Source organism: Empidonax traillii, unplaced genomic scaffold (genome assembly GCF_003031625.1).
Source record: "Empidonax traillii isolate 1590-97213 ecotype Southwest subspecies unplaced genomic scaffold, ASM303162v1 scaffold4:size3804566, whole genome shotgun sequence".
NCBI classification, from domain to species: domain Eukaryota; kingdom Metazoa; phylum Chordata; class Aves; order Passeriformes; family Tyrannidae; genus Empidonax; species Empidonax traillii.
Window position 1 is genome coordinate 3,055,083 of NW_020955197.1, and position 17,696 is coordinate 3,072,778.

The 17,696-nt window shown below is 34.7% G+C and overlaps 1 protein-coding gene across 4 annotated transcripts in view; it reads right to left on the bottom strand.

The window, feature by feature from the left end:
* The window catches only part of FAM172A (family with sequence similarity 172 member A), a 265,625-nt gene that overhangs the window by 177,482 nt on the left and 70,447 nt on the right, over nucleotides 1–17,696 (bottom strand). For all 4 annotated transcript variants that reach the window (XM_027878113.1, XM_027878123.1, XM_027878104.1 and 1 more), the window contains exon 6: nucleotides 14,138–14,329. In XM_027878113.1, coding sequence (XP_027733914.1) covers nucleotides 14,138–14,329 — 192 coding nt within the window. The remainder of the gene's footprint in view (nucleotides 1–14,137; nucleotides 14,330–17,696) is intronic.

Sequence of the window (17,696 nt, forward strand, 5' to 3'; positions counted from 1 at the left end):
CCATTTCAGTGTCCCTTGAATGTTTACAGCTACCTAGGCAAAAAGATGGATGTTGTTCTTTGGGGATGGCAAGCTGTTTCACAGTTTAACCCAAAGAAACTCAAAAAAGTATATTATCTCTAAACAATCCTGTCTCTTTTTAAGATTAATATCCCATGACACACTGGAAATATTTTTTTTCAGATTCTGCATAACAAAAAATATATTTTCATAGTGGACTCTAGAAACTTCAGCTTCTGCTTTACTATGAGTAGAAGAAGTAAAACAGACCTTTTCAGATATCATTAGTATTCAGTGTTCTTTTCCATGAGACAGAGCAAACTGTGTAACACTACAGATGGGTGAACTACAGATTCTTGAGAGGATAATGAAAAAACACCATAACAAAAAAAAGCGCATGTTTTCCTATTAACACCCACAGTTTTTGTTTAACTAAATTGGTATATTGAAAATATTATCAACATCGAGACATTGGCCAGGGTGCCAGGAGAAAGGAGTATAATTTTGGGGATTGTCACAGATTTTTCGAATAGCTGGTGTAAGAGCAATAAATTCCCTGCACTTGTTACTGCACATCTCAGTGACCACTACATGTGAAATGTGTTTAATCCTTTTTTCTTCCCTCTGAGAGTTTCTCAGAAGTGGGGCTATGCACAAGCACTGCAATGAGCAAAGTGAATTGTCCCACCTTCGCTGTAATCTCCCTAAAAATGTTAACATCGTTCAGGAAAATAATTTTAAAAATGTACTTTGGAATAAGAATCTGATGTAGTTTCAGATTCGCTATGATTATATCAAAATGGTCTAAGCACAGTCATTCTTCAGAGCCAGTCAGAAAGACAGACTCTAGCCAAAGAACATTTCTCTTTCATCTCAACATCTAAAAAGATTTTTCTGCAGTCAAAAATTCAAAAATCTAAACAGCCCTGCCAAAAGTTGAAGTATTTTGATTCAGAAACACTGACCGTGGAAAGAGCAGGTTCTCTCTTCATGGCAGCATCCTAACAATAGTAGACTTTGTCTTTACAGACTATGACCCCTGCTAGTTTCAACATCTCCAGTTTGGATGCCATCCATAAAAGACAGTACTAAGCACAGCAAAGGCTTTCTAAATGTAATCCCTTGCTGGGTCTGCAGGCATCTTAAGGGTCTGTTCATGTCACCCAGTCAACTGGCCACAGCTCTATTAGCTCCCATTTTGTCTCTCCAGAGCTCTGCATTTCTTCCAGCTCCTTCCAATAGGCAATGCCAGCCACTGGGCAGCAACACCCAAAGTCACCTGAGAAGGCAGCACTGCTCTCAATGCTTTTATTTTGGTCAATCAAGGACCACACTTCTTAACTCTATTTCTGTCTGCATTGACAGGTTACAACTGCATCCAGACAGGTTGCATTAAATTCCCCCTGAAATGTAAGGATTTCTTGACCTTTCCCTAGGCTCTGCTGTTCTATGACCCTTCATTTCCTCTTTCCTCTGGTTTCATAGTGCTATTACCTGATAAAGTAGGTTCCTATCTTTTTCATGTACAAGGGATAGAAGCCATGCCCATTCATGCGCTCTCTCATGAGCGAAAAATATACCCTTTAGTTTCAAACTTTTTAAACTTGCCCTAATTTTTATAACCTCTGGAGAAGCAACTTTATTCACAATCTGGCACACATTTTGTGGGTCACATATCTCGTGTGTTTGTGTCCCGTCTTGTAATGCAAAATGTGCCACTGGGTTCGATTCCCGGTGAGGACACTCCCCGGGCAGATGGAGCTCGTTAGCCCTGTAAGGCAATCCATCTACGTCCTGAGGACCTCGCTGCCACCGTCCAAGCGTGCTTGGCCCTGGCAGATGAACCTTAGGATTAAAGGGTGGGCTCAGTTCCGCGCACACTGTGTCTCACCTAAAAAAAATCCAATGCGCAGGCTGGAAGGTGTAAAGACCTTCCCCGGCTCTTCGTTCGCGAAGACTGGCCATTATATATATATATATACATTATATATATATTATATCTTTGAGAAATAGTCAATACATCTCCTTTTTACTATCTAATAAATTACCAGGTTAAAAGAAAACAGTAACATGAAACAGGACTTTTTCAGTGCTGTAAAACATAATCAGCATTTCCAAAGAATGAAATGCATGTGCAGCTTCCAAACCCAGAAGACGTAAGAAATTAACTATGATTTTACCTGGATCCCCACATCTTATATTAATGCTCATGAAATTGAAAAGTTACAATCAACCAGATAATTAAGATGCACTTACCTTTATCTACACGCACATGTATATACCTGCACATATATACACACACAAAGGTACTTCAAAAAGCAACAGTTTTAAATTGAAAAACACAAACTAGAAAGAAAAAGGCTAAAAAAGAAACTACAAATGTAAAATGATCACACTATGAAAATATTAGCACGAGAAGTAGAAATAAGGTAAAAAATACTGTTGGTTACATTTTCAATTAATCTCTCAAAGAGAAAAAAAAACACTTGACACATGAATGACATTTTCAAAATCTTATTAGATGAAACTGGCAAGAAGTCAAAGTAGCAAATACTTATTTTGATTGTCTTATAGATTATTTCATATTGGAATTCTTGTCAAATCCTAAATAAACTCTCCAAAAATTGATACATATAAGGCTAGAAGTGAGCCCTTCATTTTCACCACAAAAACACTAAGTATTTCTTATTTATCTGAGATGGAAGGTATTTATTTGAACAGCTCAGTCAATTGCACATACTTTTTATTTAAAGCTCCCACTACTCTCCTGTCCTGAAATGTTCCACACCTGTATGAAACTACGTTTAGAAAAATAAATTAAATGTACAGAAAATCTTACAGGACAACATAGATAGGGAAGGTCGATACACGGTATGGGATGAGGGGGGATTAATCTGAATCAAAAATAGCCGGATAGGGTTATTTTAAGATCTGTTTCAAAATGAGGCAAAAAGAAATACTGATCTAACATGGTGAATATAAATACCATGAATAAAATATGAAAAATGCCAATATTAATAAATTAGATTAATGACACTCTTTTGACACTGCTCATATAATCAAAGCCAGTAAATATTTGATTCAATGTGAGGTCTTAATTAATAAATGTTATTTTAATCAGCTGTTAGAAATAACTTTTCAGTATTTCACAATAACAACATTGTATTATTTGAATGGAACTCAGAATCACTTATTTTTATCATCAGATGGTATCAGTTGAATATCAGCACTCAGACGGTCCTAAATTCAGTATAAATATCACTGTTCATGAACCAGGGCTGTCAAGTCTGGAAAATACTGTATCTGATCTCAACCATGCGTGATGTGGAAGGTGCATATTCCACATGAGTAGTTTCTGTACTTCATGGAAAAGCCTCCTGTTATCAGCATTCAAGAACTCATTCCAGAAGACTCAATCATATTACTCCCAATGCTAGAGGAACAGTTGGGATTCAAAACACAGGCTCAGATACGAGGGTCAGCAGAAACTCAATCACCTGTGCACTGAAGCACCATGTACATTTTCTGCTGATATTTTTCAAATGATTTTTAGGGTAAAAAGAACCTTTACTTATTAGCTAAGTATATCTGTTCTCAAGGAAAGCTTAAAATTGCAGTCTCTTTTCAAACCTACAACAAACTCCAAGGAAGAAAACTTTACAATAAATGACAATATTCAATACAGTTACATTTCTTTGGCTTAGGCATTCAGAAGCAAAAAACAGGCTAAGACCATGGCACTATTAAGTGCAACTCTGTCTTTCACAGCTAAAAGAACAATTAAAATTAATTACTACCAAAAAACCACCAAAAAAAAAAAAAAAAAAAGAAGTTGTTTTTCTTCATGTACCAGCAATTATTTACACCCAAGCCTAATTATATCTTCTACCCTCCAAAGCAATCTGAAGTCTCACTGCCTTTGGCACAGCAGAGGTGGAGGCTGCATGTAGTACACAATATAACAGGTTAAGCTATTGCTTCCAATCTCTCCTTTTCCTAAGAGGATTAGCACTGCAATATGCTACAACAAATGGTTGTGAATATGCAAGTCGGTACACCTGGCCTTTCCCAAAAATAATCATCCAGCTGAATAGCCTCAAAACAGGTTTACTCCTTAAATGTTGCTGAGATGAAAGGAAACTAAATTCACAAGGCCAAAATTATTAAAAAAATACATAAAAATCACCTCTACTTTCATATGCTTAAGAATTCTCAGTAACTTCTAGGGTTGAAAAGGTTAAATCAGCATAAGGTATTGTCACCATTCCTTTTTTTTTCTCTAAAGAAATCACTGAAAATTGAAAAATTCCATTTTCCTAATGACATATTTCACCATATTATGCGTAAACTGTTTAATTCTATGCAAAAACATATATTTTTTAAAATAAATATATTCTGTGTAACTCAACTCTTCTGAAGAGGGAGCACAGAGTGAATTCCCTGGGATGGGTGATAATAAGAAAAGTAATACCATTTATTAATTTTGTACCACCCTACAGATTCCTTGAAAAAGAAGAACACGTCTGAATTTCACCACAGAGTGCCACAGGCACGAAGTGCGAGAAACTAAACAAGCACATCCTGAAGGGAGAGAAAATGCCTGCAGCAGCAAATGACCTACTACATACCTCACTCTCAGGTTTTTTGATGTTATAATTTGTTAATTTCAATCACCCACAGTTTCAATTTGTTCTAACAGAATTATTAAACTTTTAAAAGTTTTTGATCAAAAGGGACATATATCATTCTAAAGATCTATGTATTTTCAAAAGGTTACCATCCTGAGCAAATCTGCATAACGAAGTCTTTGTCATATCCCTTTTCTTATTACCTGAAGCATCAATGTGCATTGTTAGAACACTACTAAAGTACTTAAGGATGAAGCATATCGATTTTTCATTTGAATTCCTATGGATTAAAGTTAATATTTTCCAGCTTGATACACAGTAAGCAAAGCACAATTTCATTCAAATATGCATTTCATGGTATGAATAAGGAAGTGTTTATCTCCCCATTGAATTGTTAAGTAATTTAAGTACTGATTCATTTGAAAAATCAACAGGGTATTGGCAATTTACTGTAATACTGAACACATACATATTCCATACCTATACTGACATACATGTAATACTGAATTTATGACATATATTTTAAAGAATACAATTTACAAATTACCATGCATTAAGATTAGTTAGGCAATAATTTAACCATTGGTACATACAATAAATAAGACAAAGGTCAGTTTTAATATTTTTAAATAGGCATTAAATATTTTTAAGTTATAGTGATTTAATTTTTTTAAAGAATATAAAAACCAGGCATGCCTATTTTTCATTCCTGTATTAATGTGCTCCTGAACGAACAGAACAAAGGTGCTGGCCACTGAAGCCTTTCATAGGTGAAATTAAGCTAATGACTTAAGATGAATATGTCAACCAATAACAATTAACAAGTCATTCTGTACTATATGAAAGCAATTTTCATAAGTAATCATTATTCCTCTTAAAATGGCATTTCAAAAAGTTCAGGTGCACAGCTGCATGTCCACACAAGGGCAACAGAGCTTGGGAAGGGTCTGGAGCACAAATCTTATGAGCAACTGAGGGAGGTAGGGTTGTTTAGCCTGAAGAAAAAGGAGGCTCAGGGGACATCACATCACTCTCTACAACTACCTGAAAGGAGACTGTAGTCAGCTTGGGGGTCAGCCTCTTCTCCCAGGCAACAAGTGATCAGATGAGAGTAAATGGCCTCAAGTTGTGCCAGGGACAGTTTAGACCGGATATAGAGAAAAATTTCTTCATGGGAAGGGTTGTCAAACCCTGGCATAGGCTGCCCAGGACAGCAGCAGCATCCCCATCCCTGGATGCATTTAAAGACATGGAGATGTGGCACTCAGGAACATGGTACAGGAGTGAACTTGGCAGTGCTGGGTTAACAGTTGGATTCAACGATCTTAAAGGTCTTTTCCAACCTTAACAATTCTATGATTTGACTTGGCTTGGTGCCACTCCCAAAAATATGTATTCACACAATCATTGACAAGATCACCAAAACAGAAAATGTTGCCAGAAAGAACCATGAAAGGTATTTTAAAACCTTTATTCCATGACCACAAAAATGCACTTATATGTATAATTTCTTATACATGAAAATAAAACCCAGCAAAGTTTCCATCCATACTACAATCATACTAGTATGTATTTACCCACAGATCTTACAAATAATACACATATCACAAATTTAAAATAAACAATAAACTGAAGATACAGACCACAATTACAATTTCTGAGAAATTAAAAAGTCACAGTTCCACAGTCAACTTGCTTAGGCAGATCCACAAAACTCCACACAGAAATAGTAGTTAGGTTGTTGGACCTGAGACTACTGTATACCTTCTTGCTACAGTCTGGTAACTGTATGCAGTTAGGCAGAATGCTCCTGACCAAATAAACTCAGCTATGCCAGTCATATGTGCTCATTTAAAAGTAAAGTGGTAGGAGAAATGAACCTAACTCAAGAGAGACGATAAGTCAAAGTTACAATTTAACAAAAGATTACAATAAATACAATGATACAGAAAAAAATTGGTTTTAAGCCCCCCCCCCCCCCCTCCCCCAAGACAGATGTATAACCCAGCACTCTGGAACGAGAACAGAAGTGTGTTTGCCAGCCCCTGTGCTGAGCACCGTGATGTACTAAATGTTCACATAACTCTTCAGACCTAAATTTTAAAATTTCTTAATGTATACTACCATTTAACCTTATTTAGTAAGGTTCAGTTGCAAGTGTTTTCTGTTAGCTAAAATTACGATTTCCAGAATAAATCTTTGAGTAGGAAATAAGAAAGCTAGTAAATCTAAAGTTATATTTCTATGTTGAATTTAATCTCTATTCTTACAATTACTGGACTACACAAACAATAAGATCACAAAGTACTGTCTTAGGTAAATGACATTTTTTTGAAGCAGATTGATTTGCTAATACTGCACATATTTTAAAAAAAGGTCATAGTTTAAAAAACAAAGGGGAGGGAAATACAATAGAAACGTAAACCTGACCTATCTATAATATTTTCTTTTCAAACCTAGGTTACTCGAGTATCTTCAATTAATTATTCTATTTTTTTGATGGCATTTTTCCCAAGAGAAGTTATTTAAAAAGTTTAACCCCTGAGCAAGTCATGGTTTCTCCTGCCTTTGAAAATGTCAAGTGCATTTATTATAACTGCAGGAAGTGTTACCTTCTACCCAGAGAATCTCACCCTGCACAATCTTAAACACTCTCTCTCTCCCAAAACGGCTTTGATTCAGCCATTCAGACTGCTTCAGCTGATATTAAAGGCAGAAGCACCACAGAAAAGGGATCAGCAGTTAAAATGAAATACAAAGAGGAAAAAGCCGAGATCTTGGATACAGTACCACAAAGCTTGAGAGAAAAGCAGATTTGAAAAAGACATCAGAGTGACTAAAAAAAGAACAACATGACAGAAATTAAATAAGATTTTTATGTTCTCCTTCTATGCATTTAAACTCATCTCAACCTCTATTGAAATTCCGATCATACCCAAACCCCAAGGCTTTTGACATACTTTCAAAAATCCACACCCCTTCTTACTCTTTTTTAAGTCTCAAGAGTCTCTGTTGGGTATCCAACAAGTTGAAGGGGGGAGAAAGGGTGGTGGTGATGGAAAGGGAGAATATCAATATACATATGATAAAAAGGCTATTTAAACTCATATTAAACTTTTTTCTTAAAATGATGATGACTATTTTAAATATTCACTGTGTGTTCTTAACCCCATATTTAGCCAATTAAAAACTGCTGAAATAGTTTGGGAGGGAGAAAAAAGTTATTTTCCAGCCACATTTATTCAAATACCTGTATTTTGAACAGTGATTTTCTTAGGTCAGTGACAAAGTAAGAATAAACTAACGCAAGGTGCTACAAGGCTCTAAAACATGACAGCCAGGAGAATAAAGGAAGACAAAGCAACCTCTAAGTATCTCTACATTATCAAATTATGTAGCACAGAAAACTGTAAGAATGTAATACACACAATTAATACAACAATGGTAACATGTATCTTAGAAAGGATGCACTAATCCCAAAGGAATTTTTCGAACTGCAAGAGGGTTTTTTTTCCAGTTCAGTCATGACAGGGCCAGAAGGTAATGATACATCTGCCATGATGCAACAAGCGAACCTGTCTTCTGTCAAGAGTTGAAATCATAAAGGAATAAGCTGTCGTTAGCAACCCCTCTCCAAACAGTAGAGCTGTCATCTCATTGTTTTCCTCTGCTGGCATGGGGGCTGGTGTGGGCTTTATATCCTGTCAGTTCAGTATTAGCCTAAGCTTTTAACCTTTTCTTGAATTTCTGACAATATTTTAACTCCTGCACATCTTATCACATATTGCTATGTATTTTGTGATCAATTAATATTGCTGTCAACTACGTAAATTTTCCTTCTATCTGCTTGGTGATCAGTATGCAAGAAATTATGAATTCCTCGTAAAATGTTACTGAAGGAATTAAATACACTGCTTTTTAAATTTTCTGTCCAGAGTATGGTGGATTTGAAGCCAATTAGATGAGACAAATTATTTAATAATACACTGTGATTTGTGTTTATGTTTTTAGAAAGATCTCAAAAGGTCATCCAACCACCTATAACTGTTCTTAGTATAATCAGCACAAAAGTAGGACAAGTTTTTTCTGCTAAGAAGGACTTTACAAGCAGTGTTAGTTCTACGGTCTAACAGAATGAATAAACCAAATACATATACCAGAGTCAGAAAAGCAGTATTTGAAAACATACAATATACAATAAAACAATATAGCAAATTACTGCCCATTTTAGTGAAAATCTATGGTTCAGAAATATATTAGAATATCCAAATAAGATTATGATTGCTGTGGCACTGTAATTGACTAGTAATAAATAAATGAGGTATTTTAACATCTTTCTGCAACAATATACTTACAAGACATAAAAGGTATATAAATAGTAGTATTCTATGGCAGAACAGTAATTGCAGTGAAACGTCAGCTACTCTTTTTTTCCAGAAAGTGTCACCCATCTTATTGAAACTATGCTAAACATGTGCAAACTATAAGAGAGAACAAAGATGATGCTTGTCTAATAAGACATTCTATGATTAAAAGTGAGACTGAAAAGTTTTTTAGCAAGAATTTTTGTTAGTGTAGTTTAAACAAAGCATAATTTCTGGGCAACAATATGTAAATATCCACTGTTGAAACTGACTGATTTTTACAAAATAGAAAGACAAAATACAGAATAGTATGTGTTACTGTACTAGACACTAACCATTAAGACTACGCAATCACACAAAAGTTATGGTGGGGAAATTTACTGCTGTTACACTGAATGACTTTGTTGTTTCATTCAATTGACTAACAAAACTAATGACATCCTACCGCATGCAGAGGAAAGTAATAACCCTCACCAACTCTTAGTAAATATTGCCAACCTGACAGTTTTGTACAAATGAATAATATTAAGTGCTTAAATCCAATATTATGATCAAAAATCTTTTTAAGAACAGAAATTGTAAAAAAAATTAAGAGTAAGATAAACACAACAGAAAACCAAAGCTGAAAATCGTATTTTATCAGTCATTAAAGAAATATTCCATGGTGAATATCCATCTCATGCAAATCTTTTGTTTGTTTGTTTGTTCAGGCAATGTCAGGCAGGTGCTGCTGAATTCCTCCTGAAAAACTTGTCCAGGTTCTCTGAAGAACCTATTTGTCTGGTCTGTGTCAAGTATTAAGTCTCCTTTAAATAATAATAAAAATATCAAAGACACCTTAACATTTTTGGAAGGTTTCTTAAATTTGATTTTTTAAAAAATCAAATAAGTGAAAGTTGCTGTGGTTGAATTTTTTTAACATCCCTGGGACCACAACTGTCTTAGGTAATAAATTTACTGTATTTACAAAGACACAGAAAATATCCAACAATTTCTTTTTACTTGTGCAGTAAATTGATGTCTTCTTTATTCTTTAGAGGAGAGGTATCAACGATAAAAGTACTCCACAATTCTTCACAATGCCCAAACCAAGATAATCTGAGCTCCTGTTTCCCCAAGGAACAATCTTCCTCCATAAGTTCATCAACTTACCCTTCTCTAACATAGGGAATATGGGAACCCTTCAACTGCCACAATGAAACTAGGAACATAAATCCTTAATTCTCAACTTTCCAAGTTAATGCCCTCATCACTGAACTGAAGAATTTACCTCTGTGTCACTGTCTCACTGGTGCTGCTTCAGTTATTGGATGTATGACTAAATAATAAGTGATCTACTAAGAGCCTGATCGTACTGACAGCGGACAAACCACTTAGGCAAAATATAAAAGAGACAGACTAAAGTTACTCTTCTAATCTACACTTGATTTATTTGTTTATTTCATTTACTTTTTAAATAAAAAAAGAGAAGTGGAATGTTTTCAGTGCAGAATTCTCGTATCAGTGGAATATTCCCTCATTCCAGGAGGAGAAACTTGAAGTGCAGTCTCTTATATGTCAGACTAGTGCTTCTGTCAAAAATCATTATTTTCCACTGCAGAGAGTTTCAGCAATTATAGGAAATTGTCAGCTTTTTAGCTTAAAAACACCTTTATAATAAGCATTTATTTTAATCAAGCTTTTGTTACAGTCTTGCTTTATTATCAGATTTGTCTTTTTCATACTTGTTTTTCTAAAACAGGTTTTGTCCTACAGCGTTTTAATGTATTTACACAGATCTGTTTCTCACATTGTATACACTTTTCTCCCTCCCCCATTTCCTACAATCTGTTCTCTGTCTAGTCACTTATTTATTCTCTTCTTTCATATTTCAACATCTCTTCCACACTACCAAGTTTGAATACTCAGATTAACACAATAATGTTACCTCTTCACATAAACGGTTGTCAACTTCTCCCAAAACCTCTTACATAAAAGATCAAATCTACACAACAGAACTTGATGTAACACATGGAAGCAGAAGCATTACCCACAGGAAACACACAAATTAAAATCAGAAACACATTTCTAGCTACTTGAATTCTCACCAGAATATTTCTCTTTGCATCTTTTCTTTACAATGTGTAACAGCCCCAAAATAATAGAAATATGATAAATTTTAAGCCTGTACATTCCATATTCTATACATGCTCTAAGAGAAAAGCAGGATTTCTTAATTCTTTTCCTCAAAAGCTGTATCATAGAGAAATAGGTTCTACTCTTTCCTTAACTTCCTGCTTAGCAGTATCAGTTCATCCCGCTCAATCCACTGCTCACTGATTACTTCAGCTGTTACATCTCTGTTTTCAGTTTTTCCAAGAAATGAACTGAAAAGAGAAGCAAGAGAAAAGCAGCAGAGAAAAAGATATGGGTTTGGCCTTCTTAAAGTTTTTTGTTTGTTTGTTTCTCTATTTGGTTTCGTTTTAAGAAAAGCAGGTATTTCTGAACTAGTTACTGCACATAAGACATTTAAGCAGTACTTCTGCAATTTTTAATTTTTATTTTTTAAACTAAAACCTAGTCTTCAGCAGATGTTTTAAGATGCCTACAAAGCCTGCATGTATTTAAAATGCACAACAGATCAGCGGAATTTTCAAATCCTAGATACCATTATCCACTTGAAATTCACAGAAGTCTATTAAAAAAAAAATCCTATGTTCTCTTGTCATCAGCAGTGTAATCTTATGCTTTGATAAGGTCTGCTGGTTTCATTCAAGGATGAGACCTCTTCTTAGAAGAAACACAGGAAGATCAAGGAAAATAATTCCTTACTTCAAACTGGCTATGTTGCATGAGAGTTACCACAGTTTTTATTCAGGCCATTTATCGTCTAGGCTAGCTAATTTCATTTCATCAGAGGAAGAAGTTGACGTGATATCAGCATGTACCTACCTGTATTCTCTTTTTAGTCATAACTTAATGATTCTAAATAACCTCAGTGGGATCCAACTTCCATAAAATATTGTCTTATCTAGTCAGAAATACAACCAATTCCCACTACAGTGATTACAAGATACAAAAAAATAGTAATGCACTTAATGATGCAAGTGATCAAAACACAATTGAATACAATCTAATCTTCATTTTGCACGAAAAAAAAAATCATTGCAAATAGTGTGTGTTCTAAACAAGTAGTAAGTAATGGCCAGTCTTTGCGAACGAAGAACCGGGGAAGGTCTTTACACCTTCCAGCCTGCGCATTGGATTTTTTAGGTGAGACACAGTGTGCGCAGAACTGAGCCCACCCTTTAATCCTGAGGTTCATCTGCCGGGGCCAAGCACGCTTGGACAGTGGCAGCGAGGTCCTCAGGACGTAGATGGATTGCCTTACAGGGCTAACGAGCTCCATCTGCCCGGGGAGGGGCCGCGACCGGGAATCGAACCCGGGTCTCTGCAGTGACAGTGCAGTGTCTTTTCCCCTAGACCACCAGGGGCTCTAAACAAGTAGTACATTTACCAGAATTTTAAGATGCTCAAAAAGAGAAGAGTGTGTTTTACTAATTTAAAAACTGTATTAAGAAAAAATTCAAAGATAAGAACATAAAGTTGGATGCCCCACTGTGATCTAGTGATTACATTTTTTTAAAGATATTTTCTCATCAAATATTTGGGGTTTTTCTCAGTTTATTTTTTTTTAAGAAGCATTCAAAATGCAGAAACAGATAATCTAGTTTTAAGTATAATACTCATTTGAGAGAACAGAGGTCTGGTATCTGTCATGCTGGCACAATCACTGCACAAAATAAATAAAAATACAAAAATAGCAACAGGAAGTATAACTCTCCTCTACTAGAAATACCCTTAAAAATTAACTGTTAATTTAAGCTTAGGAGCCCAGTTTTAAATACTCAGTCTCTCGTGTTACCCAAGACAGCAGCAACCTCTAGGAAAGAACAAAAATGCAAGTATGTAAGCACTGCTACAAAATTTTAAGTAGCTACAGCTATTTAGGTTTTTTTGGGAAAGGTTTTGGAACCTGCACTAGAGGTCCTATACTGGACCTACCATACAGTTGTACTGTTCTTAGTAATCTTAAACTACTTTTTGTTCTGTCTCTGAGTCTTGATTTAAAATTAATAAAAAACTTTATGTTAGAAGAAGGCAAGTCTCACTCTACAAGCATACGTTACTTTTTCACATGAAGTGTACTCTGGTACTTTGATAATGCGTAATACAAACAAAAAATAACATATTTATTATATAAAACATACTTATATAAAATATATAAAACAACTAATATTTTATATGCTTTCTTCCTTCCCATCATTGGAAAAATAGTAAAAAAAGAAGAAAGCCATTTCCTAGACTTTAAAGACAACTGCAAAAAATTTAAAACTTCATTCAGCAAAATGTGAAACAATAACAGTGACAACACTGATATTTACAGTAGCACATTAGCTTAAATTGGTAAATATAATAGAAATAATAGTCTTAAATAGGCTCTTCTAATGTTTACTACAGGAAATTTCATTTAGGTAGGAGGGTGTAAGTGATTAATTACACCTACAAAGTTCCAATGATAAAAACATAACATAAATTGTCCATTGCCTCTCAAACAGATGTAAATGTAACAAAATAGTGTCCATAAAATGTAAATGTTTTCTACTGTCAAGTATTGATAAGTAGTACTGAATCAGAATGAATCAGTATTTAGAACAAAACTGAAAAAGACTGTGCCTCCAATAAATTCAGTACAAGCCTAGCAAAAAAACCTGCTGTTATCATGAAAGCTCATGTTATCATGAGATAACAACAGATGTTAAGTGAGAATATGTAGAAACTTAATGAATTATAAAGGAAAACATAACAAATTTCTGTAGTGCCTTCTATTGCATCTCATCAACTGCTAAGGGCTCTTGTCACGTTATCTGCCATATTAAACTATATGGCAGTGCCACCACTGTAAGAGAGAAATTTGGTTCCACTAGAAAACACTTCCAATAAAATCAAACAAGTGTTGCCATCAAAACTAAAATGATCAGATATTACAATATGAAACACTGATTAAAAACTTGGAACATCACAGATTTACAGTTCTTCATATACAGTATGCAGACACATCCATAAGCACACACAACCTTTACACATACATTCACTTCTACTTACTCCAATAGCTCTCTTTATATATGGTATCTGTGTGCCACTGTCCAGATCTTCATTAATTATAAGTCTCCTAGCCCACTGACCGGCTCTGACAACACCATTACCATGAATTAGGACCAGGAGCTTGTCAGGATTTATTAGTGCATCTTCACTCATAAAGATAAAGCTCTTTGGTTCACTCTCAGTTGCATCAACCTGCAATTACAGACAACATACACTTTAATGCATTAACAAAAAATCTTTAAAAGAACATCTGCAGTTACAAAGTTATCTACCACATTGATATAAAAACATTTACAGTTTAACAACTTGCATTTGAATGCATGTTATAAGGGCTAATGTCTGTTCAGTATTAAATAAAAATAAAGCAAAAGCTAGTATTTGTGCAATGTAACTTTGAAACATAAAAACATACTGCATTTTAGAAGAGCAATCCAAGAGAAATTTAAAACAGAAAAGGGGCAAAAAGTGTGCTTTAGCTTTGAAACATCAGTTGTGTACAGAAATTTACTGGAAAGATAGGAAGTCCATAAATGAACAGTTGGGAGGGGAAGGGATCAAGTAATTTCTCACCTCTGATATGCCTGAAGCAACAATAAAATTCTTACATAATTAAAAAAAAAAAAATCCCAGAGAGTTCCAAATCAGCCACCTCAATATAAATACCCAATCAGCCATGTAGGAACCAGTATTGTAAATTTGTCTATTATAAATCTAATAGGATAGGCCTAATAAAATACAGAAATCCAATTTGGGTCTAAATAATAGCTTCATTAAAAGTCCTGCACCTGGGTCAATACTTAGTTAATGCGCCATAGAAACAGACCAACAATCAGCTTCAATATTCAGTAAATCATAACCTAATACCACATTTTGTCCGTAAGAGAGTAAAGCAACACCTTTTGTTCAATAAATACTGAAGTTTTTACATTTGGTTTAGCAAGTCTCAAGACAAAAGAACTGTGTTGGTGTGAATACCACAAGGGCAAAAAAAATCTCATGTCTACTCATTCTTCCCTTTCTACATGGAGAAGGAAGAACAAAACAAGCAAATCTCCTAATCCTACTGTACTTCACACCCCTCCACCCCCACAGGTTAACTGTACAGGTGCTAGGAACAGGCTCTGTAACAGTGAAGTAAAGTAACACAGATCAGGATACGACCCTCATGTCGAGAAAGAAGGAATGGCTAATTGGATTATGTTAATTTTTTCCCATACATGTGTACATAGTCATAACCACTCTTAACATAGGAAAAATTATTTCTGCATGAATCTCCAGATTTTTTTTAATGCAAGTCCCACCAAATATTTTTTTTAATGTAGTGAATGAGTCTTCTTGAACAAAAGGAGTTCCCAAGGGGAAGAATGGTCCTATCTCTCTTCAGTATCTGCCATACCACTGAAGACCTTATTCCTTGCTCAAAATTGAAGTAACATCTCATGTGTGTCAGTTTGCACTTTCTGCACTGGGAAACAGACTCACCTTCTTTCACACTTTGTGTGAAAATACAAAATATGGTAAAGAATATGTTCTGTTGAAAAAATTTAGAATACCTAAGTACAGTAAGTGTTATACTTGGGGCTACAGTCAGATCATGCTGCTGCTTCTGAAACAGTAGTACTGATACCTTAGAAGGTAACACAGGATTAAAAAGTCAACACTGGATCGCAGATAGTACTTGGCAAGGTGTAATTGACTTTTACACATAAACTCAATATTTGCAACACCATAATTAGGAAAAACACTGTGAATTTGCATTTCAGACAAATGTACAACTAGGCTGTTTGTTTAATGTTTATAAATAAATTCTTGTGTAGTATATAGAAAATACTTAGCAATCATATGCATGTGATTGCATATATAGATAGACATATATAGACAATAACTAGTTCACACTTCTGCAAATAAGTTAATTTTTAACAGCTAAAAATATCTACTAAGCTCATAAAAAATAACTCTTCATCATTTTCCCCCAATTAATCACATGTGGAAACTTTCTGCCAAGCTACTTTATCTTCAAACAGCACTAATTTAGTAGATCCAGCTTTCACTAAAGAATGCACATAATGGTCACTTACTTTACTAACAAACCAACATAGAATACCATTTAAAGCTGGACATATTGAGACCGTGTAAAATAATTTCTATTTATTAGCCACTTGTTCTTCTGGACCTACTCAAGGACACTGATTTCCAATTCTTTATTTAAATTCAAAATGAATAAATCCAATAAAATGTTTTTTAGTTTATTTTAACTATTTCATTCAATACTGTTATTCACATGTGAGAAAAATATTCCAATAATCTGTAGCTGGGCATGTCAAATCGATAATTTATGCTGATAATTTACTGTTTAAAATGACTGTTTAAACTTTAATTTTCTTTTTCTTGGATTTTTTTCCCAATGAACACCACCACCTTAAGGTTTACAAATGTAGTGTGAGCTCTCTATGGATATTATGACATTCTTAAGGTTTTCAATCACTGAATTTCCTTTTCCATATGACTTCTGTCTCAAATGAGTTATCACCTAATAAAGAAGTACCAGTCTAGAGACTATTTCAGAAGCATACTACTTAGTATGTTACACAGCTGCTTTCAATATAGAGAGTAAAATCAAACTACACTTGAAATCTAATCTTACTGACACCCATGATACCACACTGACATTGGCTCAGTTTTTCAGTTCTTAGCCATTACCAACCAGAGACATATGAGGCTCTAGGAGTCTTTTATTTTGTATACTGGAAGTTTTTAAGATTGAACATTAACAAGGAAAAAAACTCCACTAACATTTTTCTTATTCCAGTTAAGCAACACAATAAAGATTATGAGCCTAGAGCCTACAAAGAAGTGAAATAGGTATAAACTGTAACTGGAGGAAAGAACATGACAAATAAATGGAATAGAAACTGAAAAAACTCAATAATATTGTGAGAATTGCGAGCAGCTGTTGGAGAAAACTGCTCATTTGTTTCACAAGATGAGAAAGTCTTCTGTTACATGTTTCTACATAAAGCTGGATAACTCATTTATGTTACAGTCTTCACAATACTGAGAATCCTGATTTAGAATTTTTCAAAATGGTAAAACTGAGAACTGCTGATAAATGTTACAGGCAACTAATTAACACTTGCTCATTACCCACTAATTTTACAAACCTAAAATCACAGGAAATTTTATAGACAAGTACTGACTTTACTTGGGTAACAAAATGGACAAAAGGAACACGCAGTAGAGATAACAGACCATTGTTTTTCAAAGAAAAACAGTTCTTAGCTGTCTAGTAGATGGACAGAACTACTGAATGAAGAGAACTACTGAATTTTAGCTATTGAAGTGAAAGAAGAAAGCACTGATAACTCAGAAGACTCTACCAAGTGAGACCTTTCGGTGCCACTGTCAATATAACACGTCCTGGTTTCAGCTATGATAGAGTTAATTTATTCTCAGTAGCTGTTACAGTACTGTGTTTTGGATTCAGAATTGAGATTGTTGTTGATAACACACTGATGTTTTGTTTTTTACTAAGTCATCTTTACCCTAAGTCAAGGACGTC